This window comes from Gymnoscopelus braueri (assembly GCF_963280865.1).
Source record: "Gymnoscopelus braueri genome assembly, chromosome: 4".
In the NCBI taxonomy this organism is placed as follows: Eukaryota; Metazoa; Chordata; class Actinopteri; order Myctophiformes; family Myctophidae; genus Gymnoscopelus; species Gymnoscopelus braueri.
Genome location: NC_137605.1, coordinates 32874720 through 32889252, shown reverse-complemented (window position 1 = coordinate 32889252; position 14533 = coordinate 32874720). Strand labels below are relative to the sequence as shown.

Sequence of the window (14533 nt, the reverse complement as noted above, 5' to 3'; positions counted from 1 at the left end):
AAATGTAACTTTTCAGGATTCCAATTAAAAAAAAGGAAACACGATTCCAATTCAAAAATAGCAAAAATAGCAGATCTACAAGCTCAAAACGCGTCGTACTGCGACGCGTTTTGAGCTTGTAGATCAAGTATCTTTCCGTGTAGATCGAAATGGGCAGTTAATTACCAGTTAAGTTCTGGATACTGAACAATTAGTAGAGACAGCTTGTGGGGAAGGGTGTTGGATGCTGGCAGGGGGATCTGCCTGTTTCTTAATCAAATTGGTTTTATTTAGCTGTCTGTTGTTGATGTTCAACTAGCTTCATAAGCCTGACAAACAGAAAGCCTGAAAGCCCAGCCTAAACCCAGCGTGTTCTTCTTCTGGCTGCACTAACTCTCTCTCTCTCTCTCTCTCTCTCTCTCTCTCTCTCTCTCTCTCTCTCTCTCTCTCTCTCTCTCTCTCTCTCTCTCTCTCTCTCTCTCTCTCTCTCGCTGTCTGTCTCTGTCTCTCTCTGCCTTTCTCTGTTCATCTCTGTTACTGTGTATCTTTTTCATCTAATTGTGTGACAGCGCTTCTTTATGCTGTCATCCTGTACCTGTGTGCAGGACAAAATGAGAAGATACGATCGGCCAAACTAAATTAGCTTGCTTCTCTAAATTGAATTGGATCAATCAGCCAGGCGTTGTACAGGAGACAATTTGCTGATAGACCTGCTGAGCATTACGAACACGAAACGTGCTCTCTCTGATCTGGACACAACACACACAGACCTTTAAGAGGAACAGAAGCTACAGAAATGAACGGATCCACTGCTTTCTGTCTTCTGCTTTACATAATGTTCTTTTTTCTCTCTCTATTCTTTCAAAGTCATTCTTAATCCCCTTTCATCAGCATAAGGCCCTGACTACTACTGTACCCCAGTGGTTCTCAAATTGGGGTCCCCAGGGGTACCTTGAAGCGGTTCCAGGGGGTTCCCTAGCAAAATTAGTTAATATAGCATCAAAATCAGTTAATACATCACGCGTCGTGAGCTTGTAGATCTGCTATTTTCAAAATACAAATCTTGTATGGGGGTCCGACAGTCCGTGGCCAATCACATTAATTTGGGGGCGTCCTTGACATGAAAAAGTTATAGCTTAAATAAAGCTGCAGACACACAAACAGAACACACATGCACACACATGGACACTGTACTCACCAGTGAGTCCTCTACTGTATAGTTGAATGTCTTCTTAGCATCTGTCTTCAAGTGGCTGACAAAGTCTCTGTACCCAGGGTTCTGTGGCTCTCGATACGTCAGTATCTTCACACTCTGAAAATAGAGAGAAAAGTATACTTTGGTATTTTCATTTCAGTTTGCTGACAAAATGAATGCAAATTGAAGAGATTTGTTCAGACATTTGAAAACAGTGTCACTATTGTAAAGTATTGCTCTTATAAAGACGATTTACAAAATAAAATAATGTGTATACACAGTCTACTATACATTATATATACATACATACATGCATATCATTTCCTCCCAATTGAGTTGTTATGCCAATTCCAGTTTGTTGTGTATTCTAGTCCCTTGTCACTACTAACTGAGGTAGAGCGTCCGCTTATGTATCAGAGGGTTCCCGGTTCGAACCCGGGCTCCCATTGTGTTACCGTCAAAGTGTCCTTGAGCAAGACACTGAACTCCTAATTGCTCCCGATGAGCAGGTTGGTACCAGCATGATTTCCTCTGTCATCTGTCTGTGAATTTGTGTGAATGGGTGAATGTAATGCACATTGTAAATCACTTTGGATAAAGGCGCTACATAACTGCACCACGTGTTTTGTCCGACAGATGTGACATCAAGGCTGTGACAGTGAGGATTTCACCGCCAGGACTCAACACGATTATTCCTACTTCCACACCCCACTGAACAGGCGCCCTGACCAACCTGTAGGAGGCGCTAGACAGTGGATCGAAGGATATCACCCTACCCAGCCACCCAGCTTCCCTCCCACAAACACGGGCTATTGCGCTTGTATGGATGCCCGGCCAAAGGGCGATTCAAACCCCTTGGCGATTCAAATCTCCTTAGTGGTGGGCAGGAACCATGCTCCACCCAAGCCCCTTAATTATATTATTTAACAATAACAATAGTTGGTACACTATGTCCGCATCGGTTGACATACCGTTATTATACATGAATTATAGCACTATTACAGACAGGATCCTATATTTAATAATTATTTAGAAATTGCACCTCATCTAATGGGTTTTTCTGGAAATGGTATATAGTGTTTTGAAAGTTCAGATATTATATAGTAATAGTAATACTAAACTACTGTATATAGCATCATTGCACTTAACTCTCTCATTGCCAAGCCCCGAGTTATCCCGAGTTTTCTCTGAATACCCTCCCTGCCAGAACGAGAAATCCCGAGTTTTTACTTTTTACTGTGGTCGCGCTATTCTGTTTATTTTTCATGATCACTTTCGCTTTCTGATACCTTCAGACTCATTGGGTTCCGGTTTCATGAAGCAGATTCCGTTTCCGGTTCTCATTTTTTTCCCGCGGTCATTTTTGGCCATTCTCTTTGGTCTGGGTGACTAACAGTCATCGTAGTCGTGTATCACATCGTAATTTAGCCCGATCAGCGATTGTCGAAAAAGTCACATCCGGTTAATGATGTGACGTAAGCCTGTTTGGGAGGGGGCGAGCGAGTCAACGAGGCGATCAATGTGTCGATTTGCTGCTCTCTACTGGTAGAACTGTCGTAAGTGTTTAAAACCCCAATCAGAGAATTTATTTGAATGAAAAATTACAAAATTAAAAAATTAAAAAACACGCAAATGGCTGGCACTGGGGGAGTACTTTATGAAAATACTCTTGGCAGTGAAAGAGTTAAAATGTCACAGTAAATGGATATGTTTATCCCATAGTGCACTATGAGAACAAGGCTTAAGCTAATGCAAAATCTTTCTGAATTTTATGTTCTAACAGAAGAGTGATGTGCTGTATGTGATTAGAAGACCCCCCCCCCCCCCCCCCACACACACACACACACACACACACACACACACTCTCAAAATGTCACCGCATAGTAGGCCTACTAACATTTCACTTATTCTTAATTTTTGGAAGATTAATTATTAATGAAAGAAAGGGACATTTTGTAAAATCTTTCTACAGTACATAAATCAGGAATCTATCTATGTCTGAAGGCTACAGATGTTTTGGTGTGAAGATTCCATTTAAGTAAGCTTTAGTTTTTTTTCTTCCTACTTCATAGTTTGCAGTGTAGAGCGTCAAGAGCAGGAGAGAGACACGATAATAATGCAACAAAGGTCAAAGTCAATCCCACAACATCTCAAGCATATGGTAGGTATTTTAGCAAACTGAGGCAGTAAGCCAGAACAACAATGCTAAATGTGTGTGTGTGTGTGTGTGTGTGTGTGTGTGTGTGTGTGTGTGTGTGTGTGTGTGTGTGTGTGTGTGTGTGTGTGTGTGTGTGTGTGTGTGTGTGTGTGTGTGTGTGTGTGTGTGTGTGTGTGTGTGTGTGTGTGTGTGTGTGTGCACATGCCTTTGTGGTTCTGTGTTTTCTTATCCTTGTCAGGCCTTATGTAATACTTTAATCCAGGTAAGTGTGTAAATACATCTGTTGGTTTTGCGTGTCTGCGCGAGCGTGCGTGTGTGCAATTATGCGTGCATGCGTGTGATGTGTGAGTTGACTGAAACACACCCAGCTGAACTGTGCCTCTCTGTCCTGCTGGGTGAAGCTTGTTATTATTATTATTAACCTTGTTTTATTGGATCTTGTTTATTTGATACACTTATTTGTTTTAGCTCTTGCTCATTTGATTTTCCTATTTGTCTCATCTGTTTAAGAAAGTAGGTAGCTGATATATTGCACTTTTTCCTTAGCTCTAGGTATACTCTTAGTTGCTTGTTTTAGAAGAGAATGCACTTAAGACTTCTGGTGATAAGCAGTTTTCTTGCCTACCTATGTTGAATGCACTTATTATAAGTCGCTTTGGATAAAAGCGTCTGCTAAATGACTGTAATGTAATGTGATGTAATAAAGCTCTCTAATGAGGTAGGGAGAGAAAAGTGCTTCAATGAGAGAGACAAACACTGGGAGTGATCGTAGGAAGTGTGTATGTGCATACTGTATGTATGTCTGTCTGTGTGTGTGTGTACTGTATGTGTATAGCCCACAGTATGCATGTGTGTATAATATGTATGTGTGTGCATGACAATAGATGTTCTTTTAGGTATTTTATGTTAGATTTCTATGTCAGCTGTTTCTTAATGTGCTATTATCCTACTACTAAAAACAGAAAACTAGTTTTTCTCCTCAATGAGTTGACCAGTCGATCTCGTTTATTTTTCACTTATTCCTAATGTGAGCTGTTTATTAGCACTTTCTTCACGGGCTATGGAATCTGTAGTTGTGGTTGAGGTCCCATAGCCCAGATGGAAGGCCATGCTGTAGTTTTATTGGTTGTTGTTGGTTGGTTGTCATGTGTCGTGCCGTGTCATTGGTCGTGAACCAATCGGCCGATGGGCTCTTATTCCTCGGGAATCAGAAGGAAAAGTGAACGACGCTGTCATGCTTTGACACTGGTGGGGACATTCATAATGTTACCTTGTCACTATAGTCTTAGTAGACAAAGGAAACTGTGCCAAAAGATCTGTACTTCTGACCAGTATCATTGTACCTCAAAGGCCTGTTTGGCGACAGCGTCGTCCTCATCTCCTCTGGCCCATGGCTGACCATTCTTGGTGTTCAGGCTGTCTCCAAACACATCGATGAAGAAAAAGACATACTCCTCCTGAGGAAGCCCTTTCCGATGAAAGTGAACCATCAGCTGCCTGAAGATGTCTGGAGAGCAGCACAAGAACACCACTGGAGGGACAGAGAGAGTGGGGAGAGACAACATTGACATAATACATTTATAACAGACAGTGGTGGACAGAGTACTCAACCCCAGACCCCAGTACTTAAGTTAATACTCCTGGTCAAATATTACTCAACACTTCTAGTGAAAGTTGCTCAGTCAAATGAGTACTTAGCTTTTACAAATACTTAAGTATTAAAAAGTACTTCTAGACATACTTTGATATTCAAATGTGCAAATTAAAAATACATTTTCCTTTTAATATCAATGCATTGTTGTGCTGAAATTTACACATTTGCCCAAAAATCCAAGATTTTCCAGAAATGTTCAAAAAATATAAATAATTGGAAAAATAGCAACAGATCTACAATCTCAGAGCTTGCAGATCTGCTATTTTTCTTTACTATATTTAAAGTGGTTAATTCATCCTTTTCATGTATTTTTTCCCTTCATACAAATACAAAATATTTTGTCTTTGAAATTTGGAGTGAACGTCATAAGTAAATAAAACTTAAGTGCAGTACTCAAGTAAATGTACTTAGTTACTGTCCACCACTGGTAACAGAGTTGAGATTTATGAGAGATACTAAATATTGGAAAGTTACTACAATATTGACCGCTTGAATATTAGCCCTGGGGCCATGGCAGCAGCGAGAGCTGAATCCCAAATGCTTGCCTGGCAAAATAAACCTTTTCTCATGATGCTTTGTGCAGTTCAAATCCTACGTTGAAAATACTGTAGATCTCAATGTGCAAGAGTCAATGATGAACTGTGACCCATTTTCAGCTTATACATAAATAATCTGCCTTGAGTTCGGGGTGACATACAAATGTACACAGATGACATGTAATATGTACATGCAAAAGACAGTGAACAGGCTTCTCTTAAACTCTTAAACTCACGCAGATAATGGTCAATGTCACTCAGCGGCATACAAATTCATGATTATATCTCAAATGAAGAAAGAAAGAATCCCTGTCTGTATGTAGTTCACAATATCTTGGTGTTATTCAAGACTCATCTCTGGCATGTTTTGGCAAAAGAAACAAATATAATCTGCACAATGTAAAATAATGCACTGAACATCTGAAGCTGCTATAATGTATTCATCATTCTCACACATTTTACATACAGTTTGACTATCTGTTTGCATACCAGTGCTTCACTCAAACTTGTACAGACCGTCTACAAACAGCCTCTTAAGTCCTGGATATTAAACCCAAAAGTTACCATCATTGTCACATAACTGCCTAAGTATAGTCCCCTACTGAGTTTGGAAAATCTTATATCGTTGTTGTTTGGTGGAAACCTTGCATGTCCAAAACTGTTACTTTTCAGTGAAATAGGAAAAAGAACCTGTGTTCCAATAACTCTAATGGATCCAATTTAGTTAAGTTTATTGTCAACAGTCACCTGGTAATACTTTTCATTGGTTCAATATAAAACCCACAGACAGACCACTGTCACTTAATTTTTTTTCTCTCCAAAAATAGGGGGGAAAATGCAGATCTACAAGCTCACGTGTTGCATCATAATGCGTTGTTGTGAGCTTGTAGATCTGCAATTTTTGCTACTTTTGTGTGACACTGTCGTATGAGGAAGTAGGGCATTAAGGACCCTCTCGAAAACGAGATGACACATCTCAAGGGGTTATCCTTCTAATAAAGGTACTATATATTAATTTACAACAAAAAAAACATAAAAAGTGTAAATATGGAGATACAAGGTTTCTTGTATAACAAAACAATTATGTAATCTTTCATCCCCTGGCAGCCCCGGACCACCACATAAAACCCTTAATGGCAGGTCAACCAGATCAACACCCGAGGAAACATTATTGTCCCAAGGAGGAAAAGCACCACTGGCAAGTTAGCATTCTCAGGGGGGGCTTTCCTGACCTGGGACGCCCTTCCTCTCGGCTACATAATACTGTACTCTACAGCAGAGTACCACCTACCATTCCTTTGTAAATAATCTTAAAACTTGGCTCGAAAGCAACCACATTTGTCATCATGCCTAGCCTCTACATGCTTGCTTTGTCTGTCCCCATTTGCCTGGCCTGCATATCTGTATCTCTCTAATCCCATTGTCTTGATGGTTGTATTGCATGTGTCCCATTGTCTCATTACTTGCCAAACAGTGTCTTGCCTACCAATACTTATGAATTATTGTGTATTTAATGCCCGCTTTGTGTGACTTATTGAGACAACCACTTGGCTTACTCTCTATTCTTGCTATTTTAACATCTGGCCCAGGGGCTACAGTGAAGAAAAAACACAAGAAAAAGAAACATTGATCAATGTGCACTATCCCTGTTAAAAGTAAATCTGAAATAAAAACAAACACAAAAACAATGAGAAGCAACTTTGGGTCTGTTTGTTTTTGCTACTTATCTTGTGCTTGTACTGATTGGCTCTATGTAACAGACACCAGTATAACCTTCATATAGCATTTGAATTAAGACCTAGCATAACTGCAACCAAGAGAGAGGCAGAGAGGCAGAGAGAGAGAGAGAGAGAGAGAGAGAGAGAGAGAGAGAGAGAGAGAGAGAGAGAGAGAGAGAGAGAGAGAGAATAGTAGTCATATTTTTTTTTCTTCGCTATATCTCTACTAGAAGATCTTGCCTTTGTCCCTGTCTGTGTGCCTGTCTGTCTGTGTCTGTCCGCAGCTAATCTCACAAACGATCAGGCCAATTAGCATCATATGTATTATCATTATAATTTTTCTGAATTTATAATCAGCAATCATTTCTCCAGGCTATGGGATAAACATGCAGCCAGGCTATGGACCGGAAGTAGCCATTTGGGCACCATCTGTCCATCCGATTTATGGGACTACACTAGTCAATTACAATGCTCCTGTCCCTCCAGCTCAAGTGATGTACTGTACCGGCACTAGTCAATCGCAGGCATTCAATTTGCCGGCACAAGATAAGGCTCCAGACTGAAATGAAAACATGTCAAAGTTGAATTATAGCCATGAATCTATGCATGTAAAAAAAGAAAAAAATAATTCAGCAAATCTCTTAGTTTCAACATTGTTCTTGTGCAGTAGGTTATATATATATATATATATATATATATATATATAGTTTTATTTGTGCTCCTGCAGTCAACATCAAAGTTAGGCGTGCCTGATATACTGTATATAAACATATTCAACTCATGCCAACTGGCTTTCCACACTACAGAGAGAACCATTTTGTTTTTTTGATTTCTTTTGTTAACAACACAAATGATGTTGTTTGTGTTTGACCTTGACTTATTAACTATTATGAGCAATGGGCTGGCACCTAGGGGTGCTTAGGGAGCAGGGGTCCAGTGTCTTGCTCAAGGACACTTTGACATGAAGCCATGAGGAGCTGGGTATCCTCCTTCCTATTCCCAGATGGCTACTGTACCTCCAGAGCCACATGGTGACCTACTGCCACTTACAGTTTGCAAATGTGTCTTCTTGTTTGCTTGTTTAAAGGTGCTGTAAGTGATATGTTTTGGTTAAAACAAAAGGTTTTTCGTTAAAAGGTTAAGCTCTATATTCTGATAGTAATCATTGCTAGAATGTTCGGTAACAGGGGTCTCCCTATCTCTTCAGCTCTTTAATAAACTGAAAATACATTTTCAGGTGGGTCACCAATTTCATCCAATCAGGAAGAGAAACCATTTATCAGCTGAAATTGTATATTGTTTGTTTCTTTGTTTCATCACTTCCAATTTCACTTGTTTAACCTGTGTCCTGTATGAGTTCTCCCTCCTGAATAGCTGTAATTGGTATCCTGACCAGAAAATGTATTTTCTGTTTACTAAAGAAAGGAGACACTCTATAGCAAAACATTTTTAGTAGGGGAATATAGAGCTATTTAACTCTTAGTTTAACAGAAAAATATCACTTACACCCCTTTAATCAAACTTTTAGAGCAGTACTGTGTTTATACTTTTTGCATACGTGAGATATGGAGGGGGTGTGCTGCGGGATCTTTTTCTGGAAGATAATTGGGCTAGGTATACAACAGTGGACGTATGCTACTGTAGGCAGTCAACCGAGATAAGGCACTTCATTAGTAAGACTGAGCAATATATCAGAGCCAAAGGTCACGCCCCCAGACACAGTCTTCATTAGCCTTGGGTAATTAATGGAGACAGTTAATACCAAGTTCATGGGCAGTGTGACAGCCACTACCACACTGGCGGGCACTTATATAGTCATTGTGTACAGGGGTCCAAAATTAAGTCATTCTAATGTTTGAAGAAAGATGCAGTAAAATGTTAGACCTCATCTTGTGGCTGGTGCTACTGAGGCCATTACGCACTCATCGCACAGTACAGTAAGTCGCATGGGGTGAGCATCCGCCAAATGGCAGTGATTGCATTGCATGTTAATATTTTTGGGGTCCGTCTAAATTAGTCTCAGCTCACTTCTCCACAGCCCAATAAGGCTATATCTGTAAGGCATTACACACAAAGTAATAGTAGTAGTAGTAGTAGTGGTAGTAGTACAGTAGGTGTAGCAGTAGTTGTAGTAAGTGGTATTGCAAAAATAAAATTTTATTGGCTTCTCCCCAAAGCTGAGGTTCGGTGTCTGTGCCACAGGAAGTCTCCAAGGGCGTGATGACATTCCTCCGGCCTGCCGTTCCTGTCTCGCTTGCTCTATTGTTTCAGGGTTTAATAACCTTGGGTCAGGAAGTGAGCGGTGAAACCACGGAAACAAGTCACCAAAGGCTAAAAGCGATCTTCCGATACCGAGCTCTACCCAACCAGCCCCCCCCAACCCACCGGCCAGGGCAGCAAGATAGGAGCCAGGGAGTTATCTGAGTTCAGTCCTGTGTCAGGTTTAGGCTTATTGGCCAGACTGAAGACTCATCCCATCAAGAAACACATACAGTATATTATGCTGAAATCACACCTCCTAGCTTTTTTCTACCTACCTGCCTTGCTCTTAATGCGGTACTTGTGCTGCTCTGCTCTGTAGACAAGCATTCTCTATAGGGAGGGACACACAGGTATTTGTTGTCTCCGCCAGGCCGAAAGGCATGGCTGAGACCTGTGCTCCGATGAGCACTTTTTCTAGTTAAATCTCTTTTCAGGGCACTGCCTTTGACTGTTGCATTTCATAAGCGGTAGATTGTAACATTAGTGGCTCAGAAATGTAAGCTATTCTATCATGATGACTTTTGGTGAAACCTTATTAATGGGAGGTTTGCAGAAAAATGCTTGCTCATTTTAATCACAAAGCTGTTTCACATTCATACAGTTACACACATTGAAACTTACATCAGGCTGTAGAACCTGTACAGTACATCAACACATAGTAGTTGTTGTTCTTTCCAAGCCAAGGTGAAAAATCAAAACAGCAGTCTTCCTGTCACAAGAGCGCTGTATCCTTTTAGCTACCGCCTCCCCACTAGCTGTCAGAGTGGCATAGGATTTGTACACAGTACAAAAGGCCAAAGTGCAGACATGACCCCTACACACCAGGAAAGGTAGGCAGGGTCACAGAGCAACAGAAAGACCAAAAGATTACCTTAGTGCCCAATGACCATTGACCCCTGATCTCCACACACTTCCTAAGCTGGACAGTTGTAATGAGATGAAAGGGTTCCAGTTCACTGACCAATGCACTTTTCACATGAGAGATTTATGGGCGATGAAAGGGTTCCTTTTCCTCTAACCATCAGGATGTACCAATACCCCCAAATCCACCAAATCCCACAACAGAAATAAAAGTCTAAAATATTCTACGATTTTTCAAATTGACTTCTGACAAGGTTATTATTGCTACAGTAGGTCATGATTTTATGTTACCTAGCACATAAAATGAATATCAGCAGGAAAAAGAAAAAAAAAATCCTGGCCACAAATAACCTTCAGTACGTCAGATATAGGCAATAGTGCAAGGAACACGGTGGCAGATGATGGTCAAACATTGTCTGCTACAAACCTTTATTTTACCAGGAGAGTCACGTTGATGTATGAAACCACTTTTACAAGTGACACCACCTGGCCAAGACAGGGCCGAAGCAATACAACAGATTACAAAACGATAAAAGTGCAGAAAATTCAACCAAGAACGATAACATACAACTAAAAGCATCTGCCAATACCACATTAGTACTCTAAATTTAAAAACTTGAGTAGGAAATGGACAGCAAATCCATTATCCGACTCTTAAAATCCTGTAGTGAGTGGATAATTACCACCAGACTTTTGCTGTGGTGTATTATTTTATTTTTTATTCACAGCAATTAAACTTGGTTTGGCTTCTAACCACTTTAACTCTGGAATCCCTATTTTAGGCATTATAGGTGAAAATCTTTTTCATTCTTCAAAAAGTAGCTGCTCTACAAGCTCACGACGCGTGGCAATATCTTTTCTATTCGTTGCACGACAATCCCTTCCTAACCTGCTGATAAATCAGTCTTCACCCCTTACAGTCCAAAATCAGACAGTCCAGAACACAGCAGTTTCACTGGTACCACAGCAAAAATGTCCAAGACACACAACAGGATCATCTAATTGAAAGTCAAACTAAAATAATATTCTCAACTGTGGTGATTTGCATTCTTTCCAATGCAACCTGTCTTAAGAACTTCCTTGATGAACCACTTGAACCCCATAATCCTTGTTTCTCTCTCTGCCACAGTGCCACTGCCACATGCTGAATGTCTTGGATTTCTTATTTCTGTACCAAACAAGCACATGTAATTTTAAATGACTCCCACTGGGCCTAATTCTGTTCATTCAACTGAAATCTATGAACTGAAAAAGCATGAAGGAAAAGAATAAAGTAAAGGTCAGAGAGGAAGCTGGATAAGAGGAAAGGTAATTATCTCCCTCTGAGCTCATTTCCACCTCGTAACGGTTACAGCTTTCATCTCAACTGTCCATAGATATTCACACAGCAGCCATTTTGTTCTTATGCCATACTTGGGCGGTGGGAGACCCCACCCCTATGTACGGGGTCCCTACCCCCCAATCTAGAGTATGGGGTATGAATAAAAGATTCACTGTATGAACATGTCCAAAGACTTATCTTTTGAGGGGTACTACTGTAGAGCAAGTCGAGTTCCATGTAATTCCACACAGGTGGAATTAATCTCACTACAGTACATATAATACATTTCCATTGACGTACGTACAGTATGACACATAATTTATTTCCAGTGGTGGTGGTGGTGGGGCTACAGGTTCAAAGACCACGAGTAGTACAGCTTTAGGAAGAAGATATGATTACGTAAATGTTCCAAAAGGGTTCATCTCCCACAGAGAGAGGGAGAGTGAGTGAGTGAGTGAGTGAGTGAGTGAGTGAGTGAGTGAGTGAGTGAGTGAGTGAGTGAGTGAGTGAGTGAGTGTGCTTTCATTGTATAGGCGAGCACATAGCTATGTAGGATGATGGGAGAAAAAGAAAGGTCTCTTTCTCTCTTACATCTACTTTTACATTTTAGGGTGTACACTAATTCCGGTTTCACAGACTTAATGTTGGGTCTTGACGTCAGGCCTGAGACGAGGATCAATCTTCCATCAAAAGAAACCAGGTTTGCTCCTGGTGAGATAAGGTGTAGGATGTCTCCCTCCTAAGATCAGCATGGTGGGCACATAGCTCATTCACAGTGGGGCAGTAGATGTTAGACAGCACACCAGATACTGGATCATTCCTTTTCAAAAAGAAGTGAAGGTAATTGGGTCTAACGGTGCTGATTTTGGCATCAAAGGCATTTTTCCATTGCAAATGCCCCATCTCTCAAAGTAGTAAATCTGAAGCACAGGTCTGGTTCTCCAACCCAGGTGCAGTATGAAGACTTTAGTTTCACATATTTTTCAAATAATATGGTTAGTTGCTGGTTAGTCTTGCACAGACAGATGAATAGAGATCTTCGCCTACTGGTACATCTGTGGAAATAATTTCAATGTAAAGGTAGCTCTCCACCAAACAGACTACTACAGATTACTACAGACTGGCGTTCGAATGAAGTCAGGAGTAGTCGGTTGGAAGGTGAGAAAAAAACGATTGCTGAATGCACCTGAGAGCCGACACCGACTATGGTGCTAAGATAAAATAAAACCCCTATACGTTATTATACCTTTCAATCCGGGAACCCCTTTTGGGGTAGTTGTTGCTATGTACAGTATATTGCAACATTCATTTCTTTTTAAATTTAAATAAATATTTGAAGTTTTTCAGAATACTTGGGTCAGGATTTAGAAGGCGTTTTTAGAATCGGCCTCAGGTCTAAATGGGTTAAGGGCTAGAACAGCGGCGAGGACGACCAGTCGACCACTAATGAACCTACAGCCAATGCTTTGAAAACAAACCATATCACCTTCCCAATATGGAGGACCCATCCCATTGGCCTACTGCCCTAAAGTCTTTGCATTGTTTCTGCAATGCATTTATTTATTTAGAAAAAAATCTGAATTGTTTCCAACCAGTTTTAGCCCAAACAATGAATTTACATCACCAGACGTATCAGTAGGCAGCGGTCTCTGATCGTCATGAGAGACTAGTTACTGGTTAGTTAACGACCCAATGGATCCAGTAAAAAAAAAGATAGATATATATATACAGTTGTTTACGCTTGTTTTTCCTTGTATTAATTTACTGATATACCATTAGAGTTATGATTTTGCTAAACCAGGTTGTCGGGAAATATTCGTTTCCTCCTGCAGGCTATCAATCTGGGGCAACTCAACCCCCTGGGTTAAACATGGCATTCACATTTTACACAGGGAAAAACAATCGACAAACGATAGGCGCATAATAGAGGTATAAATATTAAATAGGGCCTATATATAAACATAATGTAAACAAATAAAATGTGTTTAGTGAAGTGACATTTTTATTGTATTTTAGTGTATTTTTATTCAACACTGTCTTGACCGTGATATGCTGAAGACTTTGGCATAATGTCAGCAAAGCAGGGTGTCTCTACGCTTTCTACTTCACATGCTGATCAACACAACAAGGAATTGATTGATTAGGAGTTGTTTTATAAAAAGGGGGCAACTATTGCATCTCTTAGGGTTAGACTAATCTAATTTAGACTCTAGCTCTTCTTCTGGCCTATGAGTCATGGGCGAGTGATCAATTTAAGCAGGCACCACTATGCCAGCATTACCTCTCCAAAACACAGAAACAAAATAGTGTAATTGAGTCTTAGGGCTTAATGGAGAACTTGTCAGCCTCCTTGCTTTCCCTGACACAAATACCTAATTAGAGAAAGTGAGTGAGAGAGAGAGTGTGTGTGTGTGTGTGAGAGAGAGAGAGAGAGAGAGAGAGAGAGAGAGAGAGAGAGAGAGAGAGAGAGAGAGAGAGAGAGAGAGAGAGAGAGAGAGAGAGAGAGAGAGAGAGAGAGAGAGAGAGAGAGAGAGTAGGAATAGGATTCAATATCACATTATGTAGAAATGTATTGGGACTGAATATGGACTGACAGTAGAGAGGAGTCTCTATTAGATGCTTTATGCATCATTTCATAGGGGGACGAATGAAGAATAAAGGGGTAAAAAAAAAGAAGATGTCTTTGGTGATGTAGCATCATTAAATGTAAATTTGAGATGAAAAGGTTTATGAAAAACCTTTTCAGAGGCAGCCTGGGAAAGTTAATTACAATTTGCCAAGCATATTTTGAAACTGGCTAATCAACAGTGAAGCAAACCTTCACACCAAACTGGTGAGGAGAGGGCAGA

The 14533-nt window shown here is 40.4% G+C and overlaps 1 protein-coding gene across 2 annotated transcripts in view; it reads right to left on the bottom strand.

The window, feature by feature from the left end:
- The window catches only part of LOC308083160 (atrial natriuretic peptide receptor 1-like), an 84824-nt gene that overhangs the window by 48111 nt on the left and 22180 nt on the right, over positions 1-14533 (bottom strand). For both annotated transcript variants that reach the window (XM_080425330.1, XM_080425329.1), the window contains 2 exons: positions 4676-4863; positions 1178-1291 (listed from right to left, as the gene is read on the bottom strand). In XM_080425330.1, the coding sequence (XP_080281456.1) occupies positions 1178-1291; positions 4676-4863 (302 nt within the window). The remainder of the gene's footprint in view (positions 1-1177; positions 1292-4675; positions 4864-14533) is intronic.